This window comes from Tamandua tetradactyla, chromosome 2, assembly GCF_023851605.1.
Source record: "Tamandua tetradactyla isolate mTamTet1 chromosome 2, mTamTet1.pri, whole genome shotgun sequence".
Taxonomy (NCBI): domain Eukaryota; kingdom Metazoa; phylum Chordata; class Mammalia; order Pilosa; family Myrmecophagidae; genus Tamandua; species Tamandua tetradactyla.
The window spans coordinates 157,974,179-157,992,904 of NC_135328.1; the positions used below are offsets into that span (position 1 = coordinate 157,974,179).

An 18,726-nucleotide genomic window follows, 5' to 3' on the forward strand; every position below is an offset into this window, starting at 1 on the left:
ATATACATGTGGAGATTTCAACACTCCTCTTGACAAGAGAGTAGATAAAAAAAATCAGTGAGAATAGAGAAAACAGAAACAACACTATCAACCACATTAACCAAATTGACATTTATAGAAAACCACACCTAAAAGCAGCAGAATAAATGTATTTTCCAAGTAACATGGAACATTTACCAAGACTGACTACATTTTGGCCCATAAAACAAGTCTCAATAAATTAAACGTATCCAGACTGTAATCTGACTATATGGAATTTATACAGAAATCAATAACAGAAAGATGCCTGGAAAATCCCCCCAAATCTAGAAACTAAATCACATACTTCTGAAAAACTCATGGGTCAAAGAAGAAACCATAGAGTGGTTAAAATGGGAAATTTTATGGTGTATATGTGTTACCAGACTAATAAATTAAAAATAAATAAGGAAGAAGCCACTAGGGAAATTAGCAGCTATTTTCAACTGAATGACAATGAAAACATATGTAGTATGATAATGCAGTGCTCAGGGGCAAATTTATAGCATTAAAAGCTTATATTAGAAAAGATCTAGTATGTTTTGCAAGTATGTTTTAACATCTATAAAGCTTCCCTTTTTAATTGTGAAGGAAGGCCTCAGGTATGGAGTCTTCAGCAGGCAACAGTAACTAGAAGTTTATTGTTTTAAATATATTTTACCTTATATTTAAGGTAAAATATAAGATTACCTTATATTTAAGAGGAGTGCTTTGGTTTTCTATTTTCAATAATGATATGAAGTTTTCTTGAAAATATTTAGAAAATACTATTCTTGGTGACATCACAATTGTTGCCACAAGTGACCAGTTTGGTAAATACTTAATTAGTAAAATTGAAACAAGCTCAAGAGAAAAAAGTCAGTTCCAGGCCATATAGGAAAGTCTATAACTCTTTGCTGAGACACCACATTTACCCTGTCCTTTGTTCCAGAAGATGAATCTGGCATAATTTTTGTCTTCAAAGACATTTATAAGCTGTTGGAGCAAACAGGCTGACTTCTTTGACAATGGATGGGCATGAAGAGGGGACAAAGTGCTGCTGAGAAATGTGGTTGGGTTAAAAAACACAAACTCCAAATCCCAAATTCCTGGGATTAAGGTATGTATGAGGTTAAAATCCCTTGCTAAAGGGTTGATAGTAATTGAAGTGCCCTGATTCTACAAGTTGGAGGGCAGGCTTACAGAGTTGCTATTATATCATATTCCAGACATATCCCAGTGGCATCCCTAATGTTGGAATCCCTACTGTTGCTCAGTGGCTACTGTTTGATAGCACAAGCACTAGTTTCTCAAACTTACACTATCATAATTCACACACTTTACTATTCGATTTTGGAGAACAGTTCAGAGCTAAGCCACCCTCACAAATATTTTTTTGCAAAGTTATTACTTACTGAAATTACTTATCACCAGCATAAGTGTCTAATTTCAAACCAATCTCCATTGATGCAATAACAGGTTTATTGCTAATATTTACTTACATAGTGCTGACTATGATCCAGGCACTATACTAGTTCTTGGATTTTACTTATTGCCATGCTTAAAATGTTTACTTTCTAACTGAAGAAACTAATGCACAGGGCAATTATATATAACGTGGACAAGGTCACATAGCTAGTAAGTCAGGATTCAAACTCAGCGGTGTAATGCTGAAACTCACCCCTCTGAACCACTATTCTGGTTCTTTTGTAAAACATCTACGCTAATACCCAACAACATATTTGGCACTTAACACGTGAGGCAGCCGTTAATGGATCCCAGCTGCTAACAGGATATTGGAAAGCACTGTGAAAAATGGAACTTTTTTCTATTAGGGAATAAAATGGCTGGGGAAATCAAATGCAGGAAATTAAACATTTTCATATATATCTGTGTACATGTATCTGTAAGAATCCATTTGGTCCTTTATTTAGAATCTTTAGAAACATTTCATAAATACATTCAGTTTTATGTTTCCTGGTTTATTTCCCTCTCATGCTAACTACCATTAGTGTTTCATTGCTATATTTAAATGTTGGTCCAAGTGATGAGGCCAAAGCAATATATGTGACTATGAGAGAACAATTCCTTCCACAAATTTCCATCTTCACATCCTCTCAGCTTGTGAGTTCTGATGCAAAATAAATTCTTTTGAAAGATAACAATTTATTAGTTATGCAAGCACAGAAAGAACCAGTTTTGAGAAGTATTGTTCTGCCAATTTACTGCAAGAAGTAGAAAGCAACATAATTCCTTTATGAATAGACATTTAATAGCATGACCTAAAAGGATAATGCGTAAAATAACCACAACACACAGTTCCAAAATGTATATTTAATGGCCATTCAATCAAAATCAAGCAGAGTCATATTTTTAAAGTATTATATATGCTGTAAGGTGAATTTTCAAGTTTTATTTGGATTTTGTTTCTTTTTGGCTGCCTGAGGTGTTTTGCACATGCAATTAATATAGAAACATTCAGAGGCTAGTAGCTTCTCATGCGTTGAAAATTCAGGTTCTAACACCACTATATACTGTGAATACATCAGAAATTTCAAAGCCATGTGTAATTTCAGAAAATTTAATACCAGTCATGAAATACATTTTTAACACAAAATTCAGGCACTCTATATTTTGGAATAGCCACAAAATATCCAAGAAGAGTTAATGCACTTTGTGATTACATCTACTCAAAGATAATTCTCAATTAAAATCTATATACTTATTAAATAACATTTTAAATTAGAGCCCATTACAATTTCATAATTACTGTGAATCATTTGCAGCATTGGGGGTTTTAATTAAATAATGCTAAACTACTTCTATAATTGACCCTGGTACTCATCCTTCATAGTACATACTTTACAGAGAACCCCAAAGTGTTCTCTAATAAGCATTTCCCCTTTTCTTCTGCTAATACCTGAATAAAATGTCCACAATCAACTTTAAAGGTATTCTTATATTTTCTGCTATAATCACTTTCTTAGCATGCAAAAACTCCAGCAAATGGGAGGCTCCTTGGAGACCAGAAACATTAGCCAAGTGTTTCCAAGCAATTCCATTACTGATCCTGAGTTTCAGTTCATTTGCTCAGTCACTTTGCAGCAAAGCACGTTGCTCTATCTAGGTTCCTCCAATCTGTGCTGCAAGGTTGGCTGGCATGGAGCTAAGGGGAAGGATAATCAAATTTGCCACTCTACTTCACACAGGGCCAAGTTCACCCACATTTCATCTGACTTCAGGCAAAATGTGCTGATCTCTGCAGTGTGACTGGGGCTGGTGGCCTCCTCATCTGAAGACTGAGTGTTGAAAATGCCTTGCCACGTGCCTACTGACCTAGCATTCACTCCAGAGGCATCTCCAGACTTGAACATAGTTTAACATTGTTAGAATTCAGGACACAGATGCTAATTGCTCCAGTGGGGAATGAGGTGCATTTGCTCAGTGGTATGTGTTTATGTAGCTCAAAAAATAATGAGAAAGCCTTTTAGAACTTTTAGAAGATTATATGCATTTTCCTCTTACAATTTGCAAATTGAATCATCAAAATCACCAATGACTAACTTATAAAGCTCTATCTAGAGAAATGAATTTGAGACTTATTTGACTGTAAGCATACAGAAGAAAGCAAAGTAATTTCCCATAGGAGAATTTGGTATTTCATCATGGGGATCATGGGTAAGTTAATTACACTGCTAATGTTTTCTAGCATACTTGAAGAGACAATTAGTATAACTAAATCATGAGTGAGATGACAAGTTGCTTAACGTTTGTTTTTGTTCATCGGATGAGATCTGGGGTTGCTGTTAAGCCTTTTGTGAGGAGGGGAAGGGGAGAGAAGGGCATAAGGAATGAGGGGCTGCTCATTCCAGTTTTGGCAAATATAATCAGAACCATTTACTGCTAGTTGACAGGCTTTGATGTTACTTGCAAAACATGTAAGACTCATCCAAGTTTTAGAAATTAATCTCACCAAGAGGGACAGAAGCTGCTGACATTGGGGAGATGATTGATGACTTGGAAAATTCACATGATCCCTCAGCTATCTCTTCTCAGCAGAGAGCATGAAGTGGTGAGAATGAAGGCTAAGATTGCTTTCATTCCCACCCAGAACTTCATCTTCCTTGGGATATTCTAAAACATCATTTATTTCGTGTTTTGGAGCTGAGGCTCATGACAGCACAGTTAAGGTTACAGTCCCTCTCTGGTGTTTTAGAATGGCCACAGCCTGCTCGTGAGTAACACCTTCCAGAGTTTCACCATTAACAGCTAAAATCTGATCCCCTCGCTTCAATTGGCCGTCATCTGCAGCTGCTCCCTATAAACAAGAAAACATTTCAGTTTAATTCAGGGAAAGCAATTCGTATTCAAATAACATTCAAACCTCTAACTTGTATCTGGTATGCATATAGTAAAATAGTAACTTTAAAAACCACCAATTAAAGTTATTTCCAGGTAGTGTATTTAAATTAAGAAGAAAGTAGGATATGTGTTTTAGTAATGGCTGAATAGTAACCATAATTATGTTTTTAAATAACATGCTAGTAGATATGTATTAGTACATTTCTTCGATTACAACTAGAATTTCATTTCAATATTTGGTATTAAGTGGAAATGGGTGTTATATCATGTTGCATTCATGGAAACATAATATACAAAAAAAGATGAATATAACAAAATAGGACCTGGTGCTAGTCTTGTTGCCAAGACCATCATTATAAAGTGGCCCTGTGCATTATTACATTATTAGCACTTTGGTGTTCTGTTAAAAATAAGTGTAGCCCTTAAGTGGGTGAATTGCATGGTATGTGAATTCTATTTCAATAAATATAAAAGGGTAGCATTTTTTTTTGTCTCTTTCGTGTAGCATAATATTTGTTATTATTTTTCTTAAAGAAGTTGTAGATTTACAGAAAAGTCATGTAACAAATACAATGTTCCCATATACCTCCCTATCATTAACACTTTGCATTAATGTGGTACCTTTGTTAACAAGTGATGAAAGAACATTAACATAGTATTATTGACTATAGTTCACAGTATACATTAGGTACATTGTTTCCCATAAAAGGGCAGCATTTTTGAAACTTGCAATATCATATTCAAAAGCTTCAACTTTATTTACCTTTGGTCATCTAAACAGATTTCTAAATAACTACTTTTAGAATATACTCAGTCATACATGGCTCCTCAAAATGGCACAAAAAAAGTGAAATTCGGGATTTATTTATTTTAAAGCTGAGTATTGAAAAATGGCATGCTGTTACTAGAAACATTTTGGATTGATAAGGGAAGAAAAGATCTAGAAAATGATATGCAGGAGGTTTTCTCCATCCGTTGGGGATAACTGTTAAGATCCTTTGGAAAGGTAGTGTCAGAAGCACCCCCTAAATGAGGTGGGACTTCTGGGGGAAATTTAGGTTCCCAGGAACTTAGCTGAGCTAGGAGGTACTAACCTGGCCACCTGCATGCAGCCTGGAGATCGTGGGGTGGTGGGTGAATTATTTAGAATTTTAAAACTGTGAAGAAAATGGAGTTTCTGTGTAAAGGCTTAATAAGAAATATTAAAAATCAGGTCTACATTGGGGGAAACAAACCATAATTATATCAGTTATTTTTGCTCCAATCTTTTCCTTTTAAGAAAGTAATGTGTTAACTGCACAGAATAGAGATAATCAAACAAGTAACCCTAATGGATAAATTCAGAATTACTGGGCTAACTTGCTCGTATTAAGTTTTACAAGGCTAAGGCCTCCAGTAAACTTTAGATACCTATATAATTAGTTTTAAAGAAGTATGTTAAGTTCTTCAAGTTTTAACTTTCATTTTCAGTAATACAAAAAAAGAAAAGGATGATTTTTCCTCTTTCTAGGATTTGTACACTATTTCAGATGTTGATGTGCTTACTTGACAGCGATTTACTGACTTAATCTACTTTATTAATGTGGCATTTGTGGAGTCAGGACAGGAAGGAGGAGATAATGGCTTGAAGACTTCCATCTAGCTTGGAATTATTCTGGTTCTACCCACTTGATATTTGTCCCCTCTTGGTCAATTAGCCTTTTTTAGATCGTGTAAAATGAGCATACTCTCTACATCGTGATCTATTCTAAGGATTAAATGTAAGACACATGATAGTTACTCAACGATGGTATTAGTAAAATAAAATTAAACTCTAGTGATAGGCATACTCATATTTTCAGATTTCATAGCCTCTGAAAAACTGTTCCCTAAATTTTGAGAGTTAAAGACATTAGGCCACCCTCTTATTGGCTTATGGTAAATTTCAGGTGCTAAAAGAACTAAAGCCTAACAATTGCTTTGATTCTGAAGCTTCCAACAAACAGCTGAAAGAAAATGGGAGGTACTGACAGCCTGTTAATCATATTGACTAAGCCTTGCAACTTTCCTGCACCCTGAAATGCCTGTGATTTCACACTGCTGGTTATAGGGTGGGGAGATCTCTGTGGGCCATATTAAATAATTCCTTCATTGAACAAGAGAATTATTAAAGGAAGCTTAGGACTCCAAAAGGTCATGTAAAAATAAACACCCTGCCTGTACCTATCTGAGCTCCAGACACCTAAACAGAGGAACATTTCTAAGAATATGTATATTAAAGAAACACAGAAACATATAGCCATAATTCATAGACCCTGAAAATTCTTATAGGGAAATGTTAGATTGGTGTTAGAATTCATTTTAGAAGTGTTTCACCATTAAAGAAAATTCCCCTTTGCTAGCTGTGGTTTATTGGTTCTCGTAGAAAACTTTTAAATGTGAATATATTGCCTTACTGTAAACAGATAAATCTTATAAACTCCAAGGGGCTAGCTAAGTAATAGTAATGATCATTACTTGCATTGGAATATTTTATTGAGACTGACTGATAAAGAGGCCATGAAGATAGGGCTTAGACTTTTTTTTAATTTAGAGTTTTTAATTTTTAGGTTGCCTCACTTTACAAAAAAAAAAAAACCCATTCAATAAAAAATAAAACATACCAAGGATATTCAATATTTGTTACTTATAATATTACTACCTATATAAGTGCCTCCTAAATAAGCATCTTCAATGGGGACCATTAAACAGGGCATTCAGTACAAGCTTCAGTCCATTCATCACTCCCACTATTCTTATTCCACTATGATTTTATGATGGCTTCTTATCAAATTTCTCCAGCAATGCATGGCCATTTTACTCTCAGCTGTATGTTCTGGTGACTTGACAAATGTCCTGGCTCCCATCCAAACAGTCTATGTACAGGCACAGCCTGTAGAACTCTGGGACACAGATCAGAAGACCTTAGAAGCCAACCAGCCCTCTCTCAGGATCACCGCTGATTTGCTGACAGTTATCATGAAGTGAAGGGCTTTATGGGGGCAAAGGCAGGACAGCAGGACTTGCTAGGTTGTGGGGTTAAACTTTGCAGCCTTTTCACTATCCTTATCTATACAGCTGGCTCTTTCAAAAGCAAAGTATAATAATGCCACCCAAAGAATAATCATCACATGTCCTAGGAGAAGGAGGGTCTCTATGAGGTTTATACATCTTGGGTTTGCCAGACTGGGGGATTTCTGTTTCCCAGAATGCTTCTGGGCTGCCTTCCCTCTTCCTTTTTGCCCACTGTCAGTTCAACCATGTGTGTTTGGGAAAAATATGCCTTCTTAATAGGAACCCAGCAAGATGAAAATAGGTGGCCAAATCTGCAGCTGCCTGATACATCCTAAAAGTAAATAAAAATGACTCATAAAAGTGAACTTGCTTAATGTACATTACAGCTTTCTAGAAAGGGACAGACTCCATCCTATCTATTTTTTCATTGGTGTGGTACATTTGTTACAGTTGCTGAAAGCCACATTTATATAATTAAATGTGCACCATTAACTATAGTTCATGGTTAACTTAGAGTTCACTGTTCATCTTAATTCTTCTTTTCAAGACTTGTATTTCTTTAGGAAAATAAAAGAGCAGGAGGCAATTAGATTAATTAACAAATAATTGGGATAAAACATTTTAAAAGCCTATCATATCAATATAAACACTTTTCAGAGATCTTCAAAATAAATATATATACATATTCTTTACATGGGCAGGCTGCAGGAATCGAATCTGGGTCTCCAGCATGGCAGGTGAAAACTCAGCCACTGAGCCACTGTTACCCACCCCAAAATTTATATTTAAATTCCAATTTTTAGAACCAAAATGAAGTTAAAACTAATTTATCCAAGACCATTCACAGGCAGCAGTAGGAATGGATACCATGACTGTGTACTAATTAACTAGGATTTGTTGGAAGTAATATTTAGTTCCTGAAAAACACTTTATTATCTGGGCTTATTCTTTTTTGGGGGGGAAGTGGGGGGTGGTGGTGGTGCATGGGCTGGGAATCTAACCCAGGTCTCCTGCATGGCAGGCAAGTGTCATACCACTGAACCACCCAGTCCAGGCTTATTCTAATCTATTGGGCTGGTCCTGCAAGTACCTAGCAGAATAATGGAAAAGAGAAAAGTGTCCTGAGATTTTCAAAGCTTTGCACTTCAGCCCTCCAGTCCTCCAGTGTCTGTTATCTTTTCTTAAAGGAAAAAGCCAAATCTTTGTTCTAGCCTGGAACAATATTCTTAAGGAAACTTCCAAAGAGCATGGCATTGCTTTTTATACCGTGTGGCTGAAAGAAGACACTCTTTAAAAGCTGTTAGACTTTACTTCTGTAATAGGGTCCAGAGAAAATTAAGCTTCTTGTGACTCCATTATAAAAGAGCTCCTCTCTCACTATCTGGTGCTGGAGTTTCCTAAAATATCCAAATGAAATAAGCACACATGCACATATCCAGGTTTAGTTCAAAGTAAAGCAAAGCAAAGCACTTAAAAAAAAAATCTCACCTAGGTTTAATAAAAAAAAGTATAATAAAAAGGAAAAAAATACCTTTGCAAATATAGTCTTGACATAAATTGGCAGGTCTCCATGGGGACTTCCATAACCCCCTACAATACTAAAACCCAATCCTTCAGAGCCTTTCTCCAAAGTAATTATCTTAGGTGGAGGTGTTCTGAAAACACAATGCATGCTGTTTAATTGAAGAATAGATAGTGAAAGGGAATTTCATTTTAATGGAAGAACATAGGTTTGAGAGAGACTTTCATACTATGAAACTATGAAGGAAGGTCAACTTTTCAAATCAAACTCTCAAGGAGCAATCTAGAAACTTAGTTTTTAATTCTCTCTGCTACCTTTGAACTTGGTCCACATTTCTATTCTGGCACTTCTATTGTATAGTGATTACTTAACCATCTTTCTCCCCCATCAGACTATGAATTCCTTAAATCTTCATTATCTGAATATTTCCAGCACTATGCACTTTGCTTGTCACAAACGCAGGATCAGGACTGTATGAGAACTGAAATTCAGGAGAGAAGAGAAACCAAAGTGAAGCAAAATGGATAAATATAATCTGTTTCAAATGTATAATTTGGTTTTTCAAAGCTTCATCTAGTGTGGAAGTCTCTCACAGAAACAATGAGGCTAAAAATTAAATTACCTAGGTTGGCTCAAGTAGTTTAATCTAAGCTTAGCTAGTGCCAATTTCTTATTCGCAAATGCTACTGTCCAAAGGGCACCCAGAAAAGAACTCTGGTATTCCAGACATTATCATCTCATTTGTAGCAGGAGGTTCCTGTTTGTGTCCTGGCATCACTTGTTCTGTGGCAACATGCATGTTTGAGAGTCAGAGTCACCTGATACAAAACCAGCCGTTCAAATATTTAGAGAAATCTGCAATATTGTGATAAGCAACCTTTGACTGTGCTGTTCTGTCTGACTATATTATTCTTCCTTCTTCCTCCCCTCAATTTTATGTGGCATTCTTTAGGGTTGATTTTCAGCGAGTACACACTGATACCAATTATCTGTTGATCTACTTACTGGTTGTTTACAGCAGGCATACAAATTAATTGCTGAATATCTATGCCATGTAAATTAACTTTTTTTTAAATAAAAGAAGTTGTAGATTTATAGAACAATCATGTATAAAATACAGGATTTTCATAAACTACCATTATTAACACCTTTCATTGCTGTGGTTCACTTGCTGTTAACTGTTTTGAATACCAGCTCTGCTTTATTCCAAGTCTTTCAAAACTCAGCTTAACCATTAGCTGCTTCTACTATGCGCCTTGAGTTAGGCCCCTCTTCCATGTTTTCTCAAGATTTTGTGCTTACTTATCTTTCTTGTATCTTTTTAAATCATGGATTTACGCGTCTCTGTTTTTCCAATGCTCTGGCAGTTCCTTGAGGACTGGAGAAACACTTTACGTATGTTTCTAAGTCTGAATCCTTAGGACTTAGTACTTGCAGAGTTTGGCCTCAGGAAGATGCTCAATAAATGTCAGCTGAAATAATAATGAATTATACCCTATGGCTGCGCAGTAATGACGTCATGGATAAGGGTTCTATGTTTCACCACTCCATGGCCATGTAAGCACTCTCAGTAATGGCCCATGGCTAGACAAGGATTTTCTCTTTCAAAAACAGCCCCCATTTCCAAAGATACTGAAATGGGACCTTAGATACCCAAAGCCATTGTTTCAGAGCTAGGGCCTGGGGTCCACCAAATAATTAGAGACTATCATAATTGTGCCAATTCACAGTAAAAGACCTGTTTTCATGGGGATGGGGGAGGTGTGCCTCATTCCTCAACTGGCAATATCTGATGGAGTTTACCTCCATTTATCTCATAATGTTTTACTTTACTTTCAATCCATTAGTTTTACTTTATTTTCAAATAAAAGATTAGTAAAAAATATCTCCCAACGTTAACAGTGATGGGATTATAAGTGGTTTTTAAATTCTTTTATGTTAGTAGTTCTAGCGGGGGGTCTGTGCAGTTATAACAAAGGAGCCAGGATTACATGGGAATGTCTATATTTCCCCAAGTATATCAAAGAATGTTATAAGGACCCTAGGTGTTTTTCGTTTGTTTATTTCCCAATATACATATTTTTAAATTTTAACATTTGTTCCCCTGTTATTTATTTTTAATCCATACGTTTTGCTCATCTGTCCACACTGTAGATAAAATGAGCATCAGACACAAGGTTTTCACAATCACACAGTCACATTGCGAAAGCTATATCATTATAGAATAATCATCTTTTAAGAACTCATACACTGGAATAAAGCCTTGTGGGAAATAAGGGAACCCTGGTGACTTCTTGGAGATTATCTAGGAATTAGAAAAGATAATGTGTACTTTTCCTCTCCTCTTCTTTAGAGAGTACACTCTAGACCTGGAGAAGGTCTCACTGAGCTTTGCCCATGCATATAATAGGCACAATGCATCTAGAATACTCACTCTGTGTCTTCTGGATGGTGTTCAGCAGTGGGTGAACCAAGCTGGTAGCCTGTAGACATATTTTCAAGTTGAGTTGCTATGGCGCTTATATTGGTATCTGCAACAACCTGGGGTAAAAGTTAGAACATGACAACCCATTATAAGGCAGGGGAGAATGAGAGAAACCATAGTTTATCCAATGGTCAGTTTTTATTTCTCCTTCTTATTCAACCTACCAGCAGCATTTGACACAATGGTTTATTCTCTTTCTTGAACTGTTTTCGTCGTTTGGCTTCCACGATACCATAATCTACTAGTTTCCTTTCCACCTTTCTGATCACTCCTTCATATCTCCCAAACCTCTAACCATTTGAGTACCACCTCTGAATATCAGAGTCCCACGAGACTCAGCACTGGTTTAATCTTTTCCATCTACACTTACTCCCTTAGTTATCTCCTCTCATGAATTTAAATTCCATCTATGTGTTGATAATTCCCAAATCTGTAACTCTAGCACCACCTCTTACCTAACTTCCAATCCACAAATCCAGTCATCAACGTGGTGTCTTTATTGGTAAATTTAATAGGTATCTCAAACTCAACATGCCCCAAACTGAACCTTACCCCCTCTAACCTTTGCTACTGAAATCTTTGTCATCTCAAGTAACTGCAACTTGATGCCTCTCTTCCTCTCATAACAATATGAAATCCTCATAAAATTTTATTAGTCTATGTAAGCTTTATATACATGTTAAATTTCTTGAACTTGATATGTCCTTATTTTTAGGAAATGTACATGGCAGTATTAAGTGTTCAAGGAACATGATGTATACAGCCTACACACAAGTGTCCAGAAAATTGATCTATAGATAGAAGGATAGATGGATAAATGGACTGATAAACTGATGGGTAAATAGAATGATATGGCAAATGTGGCAAAATGTTAAAATTGGTGGCTCTCTGTGTTTAAGGGGATAGGGGTATATTGGAATTCTCTGTTTGGAGTTTGTATTATTTTTGTAACTATCCTGTCATTTGCAAATATTTCAAAATAAAAAGCTTACAAAAAATCTTGTTTGTCTATCTACAAAATTATCTCTTTTTTAAAAAATTTATTTATTAATTAAAAAAATAAGAAACAAAATAAAACAACATAATAATCAGTAATTCACAATATCATCACTTAGTTGCATATTCATCATTTCTTAGAACATTTGCATTAATTCAGAAAAAGAAATAAAAAGACAATAGAAAAAGAAATTATCTCTTGCTTAGAGTTTTTTTATAAATAACATATATACAAAAAAGTAATAAATTTCAAAGCACACCACAAAAATTAGTTATGGAACAGATTTCAGAGTTTGGTATAGGTTACAGTTCCACAGTTTTAGGTTTTTCTTTCTAGCTGTTCCAAGACACTGGAGACTAAAAGAAATATCAATATAATGATTCAGCAGTCACTCATTTGTTAAATCCTAATTTCTTGGTTATAACTCTTCCTTTTCCTTTGATCTTTCTCCCAATCTTTAGGGGCATAGCCCATTCTAACTTTTCATGTTGGAAAGGTGTGTCAATAATACGGGATAAGGGGATGTAACTAGTTAATGTTCTGGAGAGGCTGGCCCCCTGGGTTTCAGGACTTATCTGGTCTTATCTGCCGGTTGGTTTCTGGTAAGTAATCATAGTGCATGGACCCTTTGTAGAATCTCAGATAAAGCCTTTGGTGTTCTTTAGGTTTGTCAGAACAGTTTTGGTTGGAGTTTGGCAAACCATGATAACTAGCAATATCTAGCTGAAGCTTTCATGAGAGTAGCTCCAGAATAGCTTCTTGACTCTATTTGAACTTTTTCAGTCACTGATACCTTATTTGTTACAATTCTTTTCCTCCTTTTGGTCAGGAAGACATTGTTGATCCCACAGTGCCAGAGCCAGACTCATCCCTGGGAGTCATATTCCACGTTGCCAGGAAGACTTTCACCCCTGGATGTCATGTCCCATGTAGGGAAGAGGGTAATAATTTAACTTGCAGAGTTGTTGCCTGGAGTTTTAGAATAGCCTCCTCACTGGTCTGCCTGCTTCAGCACCCTCCTACTCCAATCAATAGCAGCTATAATGCTCCTGTTAAAATAGGGCAGATCATTTCACTCCTCTGCTTAAAACCATCCTTAGGAAACCCAGCTCCCTCAGAACACAAGCCAAAGTCCTTACTATGATGTACAAGGCCCTGTGTGATCTGCCAGTTACATCTCTACCCTCATCACCTAACATTTTCCTCTGTGTTCACTCTGCTCCAGCCACTCTGGTTTCCTCGGTGTTTGTCTAGCATGTCAGACACATCCTCAACTCAGCACTTTGCAATTGCTGATACCTTCTGTCTGGAAGCTCTTTCACTTCCCAAGGTGTTTATTCTAAAGTCAGTTTCCCAGGTCACTATATTTCCACACCAACATTTCATATTCCCCTTTCCTGTTTCATGTTTTTCTCTTTACCATAATCCTTATCTAATGAACAGAATTTATTCTACCCTATTTGTTTTATTTATTATCTATCACTTCATATTAGAATGTGAGGGTAGAAGTTTGTCTGTTCTGTTCATTACCATACCCTATCACATAGATTAGTGCCTGGCAAATAATATATGCATTTTAATATCCTAAAGATTTATAAAATTAATACAATGATATCCATATCCTTCACTCAACAACTTATTCCTCTCAATTCACTTTTCCTCTAGTGCTCAACAAATATTTTTTTGATGAAAGAATGAGCAAATGAGTATCTCTGGCTTCCTGAGATTTGCCTTTTAGATAGTCCTAAACTACAATAGAATAACGGCATTTAAACATTCATTTTATATTTATATTCTGAAAATAGCATTCCAAAGTATTCAGAAGAAATATAGCACAGTGAGAGCCCATACTAGGAATTAGAACGAAGTTCTAGAGTTTAGCTTCTGCCACTAAAATGATGCTGTGTCTGAGTTTCTACTTTCTCATCTGTTAAATGGATGTCCTAAAAGCCTACCTTGCTTGCTTACCATGTAGTTGCCTTCCCGTTTAACTAGTCAACAGTTTCTTTTTCAAAAGCTCCCAGGCTCTCCCTGCTTCTAGGTTATAATACTCACAGGCACTAGTACACAGTGAAGGACTTCGCTTGACAGCAGCACAAAGGGACTTGATTTGATTGCAGTTTCAGAATAAGCCAACAGAGGGCATGGCTGCTTAAATTGCTAAATTTAGCTACAGCTGGTAAGGGTATTTTATTTATTTTTGTTTTATTTTATTTTATTAATTTTAAAATTAAAAAAAATAACAACAAACACAAACACTGTTAACATATCATTCCATTCTAAATATATAATCAGTAATTCAAAATATCATCACATAGCTGCATATTCATCGTCGTGATCATTTCTTAGAACATTTGTATCAATTTGGAAAAAAATAAAAAGACAACAGAAAAAAATTCATACATACCATACCCCTTACCCCTCCTTTTCATTGATCACTAGCATTTCAATCTAATAAATTTATTTTAACATTTGTTCCCCCTATTATTAATTTTTATTCTGCATGTTTTACTCATCTGTTGATAAGGTAGATAAAAGGAGCATCAGACACAAGGTTTTCACAATCACACAGTCACATTGAGAAAGCTTTATCATTATTCAATCATCTTCAAGAAACATGGCTACTGGAACACAGCTCTACATTTTCAGGCAGTTCCCTCCAGCCTCTCCATTACATCTTGACTAACAAGGTGATATCTACGTAATGCATTAGAATAACCTCCAGGATAACCTCTCAACTCTGAAATCTCTCAGCCATTGACACTTTATTTTGTCTCATTTCTCTCTTCTCTCTTTTGGTCGAGAAGGCTTTCTCAATCCTTTGATGCTGAGTCCCACACCTCACCTATTCTTAACCCAGAACATCTTTAAAGACCACCCTATTCTAGCTTCTGACCCTATCACCCAGTCCAAACTTCCATGACTCACACTATTCTGGCTTTCTTTCTGCTCTCCAGGTCCACTTTTCCATCTCTTTGCTAATCTTCTATTCTCCTATCAATAACTCAGACCTGGGCCTTCTTCCCACTTGCACATCAAGCTCTATATGGCACCACACATTCCCATTACTTTAAATTCCCCTAATGTCCTGGCAATTCCCAGGATAGTCTCCTATATCCAACTGCAAACTCGATATATGCATTTTAATATCCTAAAAGTTTGAAATTAATACAACCACATCCATACCCTTGATTCAACAACCTGTTCCTCTCAATTCACTTTTCCTCTAGTGTTCATCATCTTAGTAAATGGTACTTCAAGCTGCTTTAGGAATTTACTAAGTGGAATACTGAAAATATTAGCTGCTGTGTGAGACCATCCAATTAGAAAGGATGCTAGGATGCTAGCCATATAGGTGCTTGCCATCCCAACAACAACCTGAACCTCCCATTTGTAACCCACCACCAAGTTCTCCGGGTACTACCTCTGTTGTTTTTTTTTTTTTTTTTTTGGCATGAGCAGGCACTGGGAATTGAACCTAGGTCTCTGGCATGGCAGGCGAGAACTTTGCCACTGCGCCACCATTGCCCGCCCTGGATTCTACCTCTGAAGTACTTCTCAAATTCATTTATTTTTCATCTCTGTGATCATGCTAGTTGAAACCATCATCATCAACTGTCTTTTAACTGGAACCCTTACTCATCTTCTTCTAATCCTCATCTCTACACAGCACCTTTGAAACATAAAATGGATAATGGCTCTCCTCTGCTTAAAGCCTTTCTGTGAGCTCCGCTGTACTTGGAATCAAATTCGGATCCCTATTTATGCACGCAAAAGTCCTACCACTCTGACTCCATCTGTCTACTTCCACTTTAACCCAATTCTCACTGCCTGGAATTCCCCCTTTCCCAGTCATCCTGATCTCAGTTTAAATGCCACTTCCTTTATACAAGCGTACTTAGACCACCCCCATTTAAGTTAATTCCTCTTGTTTTTCTCTTAAAGTTTATCTCGCAAATTGTGATGATACATATTTGTGTGACTGTTAACTGCTTTTCCCTTCATAAAGACTGTTTTCTTGAGTTCAATGTTATTATGTGCTTGGCACACAATAGTTGCTTCATAAATACTTGCAGAATAAATGAACGACTAAAGTTCTTCAGAAGGAATAGGGATTATGAAACCCACTTTTCTGAATTTCCACAGAACAGAGTAAGACTGATGACAGTTACAAGGAAATGGTTTTAGGACCTTTTCTTTAAAAAAATTATTTAAAAAATGTATTGTGGTACCATATATATAGTATAACATTTCTCATTTCAAATATATAACTCCATGGTGTTAATTACATTCATGATGCTGTGCTGCCATCACCACTATCCATTATTTAAAATGTACACCACCCCAAACAGAAATCAATAGACTTTCATTAAGCATGAACTATTTCCCAGTCTCACTTAGGTTCTTTGAAAGAAGGGAAAAAATTCTAGCAATTAAAGTAATTATGAAGCGGAATGGTATCACTTTTTAGGATATGCAAGCACACCATGAAGGTAAGCATTCATATAGGGATTCAAAAAATCTATCAGGGATGAAGAGCTAAAGGTAATTCCTATGCTTGGTGGGAAGCTGGATATGTACTTCAACTAACCACGAAACAGGCTATCTCTTAGGGGCAGAGGAAGAAACTCGGTAAAATACTATTTTTTCCTAATGTACCTTCAAATGCCAAGATTCAATGGTAAATTGCTTTTTTCTTATTTTGCTTGCTCATTTATTCAACATAAAACATCACCACTACCACTATCAAATACAAGCTGAACACTTACTTTATAGTTGGCACTCTTCTACATATCTAAAATGGTAGTTATCATTATTATTCCCATATTACAGCTGAGGAAATTGAAAGAGAGGTTAAGCAACTTTCCCAAGGTCACAAAGGTGGTAAGGGGAGAAGCCAGAATTAAAATCTTTATGATTGAACTCTAGAAGCTTGGGCTGTTAACTCTGAGCTGTGTCAAGCAAAGCGCCTGGGAGCAGGGGTACAAAGACCTGGTCTTGGCCTCCACACAGTTTAGAGTCCAGCCATGTAAAAGGGGGGTGGGGGCAGAGAGACAACAAAACAAGAAGCTGCAAATAGAGCAGGAGGTCATGACTGCAAATGTTTGGCAATAGAAGGGGAAAACATCACCCCCCAGGGTACTGAGAAGAGACCACATGTGTAGGGTATATCAATTCAATAGTCATGAAATTAGCCACGTAAATTGTGAAACCAAAGTCATAGTTCTGTTTGATAAAAACTCAGTATTTTTCATCCAGCTGGAAAATATAAAAATACTACAGCACTATCTTAAGGAAAAACACATTCCTTCAAAACCAGAAATAAAAACTTTTTCTAATCCACTGACAACATTAAACCCAGGAGTTCCACCCAGGATTCCTGGAATTGTTAGCGCTCCTTTCTATTTCACAGGAGTGGAATACAAGGGGCTGAAAGGGAAAAGTGAAGGATTTCCACTGTCAACTTGGTCTTTCGCAGGACTGACAAGCCTGTCCTGCCAGAATGACTTTTTAGCCCCAGTACATCTGCATCACCCTATTGGTCTTAGAGTTCATTAGTAATTTGATAGGTAGGAGAGTTATACCTTCCCAGGTGAACTTGTCTAAGGGGTTAATCTGCTCTCCTAAGATGTGCGTGTGTACAATGGTATATAAATTCAATGACATGACTTGCTTCAGCCCTGTATCTAAAGTGCTCTACCCCCCCAAATCAACACCAGAGACTGAACAACATGGAGGGAAGGTTAATAGGATACCGGGAACCTTATACATTTCTTTGTTTCTTTTTCTAAAAAAGTGAACCTTAAACTCCTGTGTATAAACTTCTGTGGTAGGTTCTAAGAATAGGGATGGGGAGTAGAGGAAATCAATGTGGAAGCAAATGTGTTCTCTGTCCACCAAAAGGTTGATAATTGATATCATCCAGTGAGGGGGGTAAATAGGAACACAAGCAGTTTAAAGTGAAGAGAGGAGAGGGGAAGGACAGGGATTCCTCATGGGTAAGTGTCCTAGTTTGCTAGCTGCCAGAATGTGCTATACCAGAAACAGAATGACTTTAAAAAGGGGAGTTTATTAAGTTGCAAGTTTACATGTTCTAAGGCTATGAAAATATCCAAATTAAAGCAAGCTATAGAAATGTCCAATCTAAGGCATCCCAGGGAGAGATACCTTGGTTCAGGAAGGCCATTGGCTTTCGGGATTTCTCTCTCAACTGGAAAGGCACATGGTGAACCTGGCTTATATCTGCTAGCTTTTTCGGTGCCGGGGGTGTTTTCCTTCTTCATCTCCAAAGGTCTTTATGGCTGCATGGGCTCTCATGGGTCACTAGCT

General features: G+C 36.7%; 1 protein-coding gene across 4 annotated transcripts in view; it reads right to left on the reverse strand.

The window, feature by feature from the left end:
- Nucleotides 1-2,316: 2,316 nt before the first annotated feature.
- The window catches only part of PATJ (PATJ crumbs cell polarity complex component), a 473,288-nt gene continuing 456,878 nt past the window's right edge, over nt 2,317-18,726 (reverse strand). For 3 of the 4 annotated variants that reach the window (XM_077149461.1, XM_077149460.1, XM_077149463.1), the window contains 3 exons: nt 11,349-11,455; nt 8,924-9,047; nt 2,317-4,315 (listed from right to left, as the gene is read on the reverse strand). In XM_077149461.1, coding sequence (XP_077005576.1) covers nt 4,169-4,315; nt 8,924-9,047; nt 11,349-11,455 — 378 coding nt within the window. In that variant the 3' untranslated portion in view covers nt 2,317-4,168. The remainder of the gene's footprint in view (nt 4,316-8,923; nt 9,048-11,348; nt 11,456-18,726) is intronic. The other variant, XM_077149462.1, reaches the window with a different exon arrangement.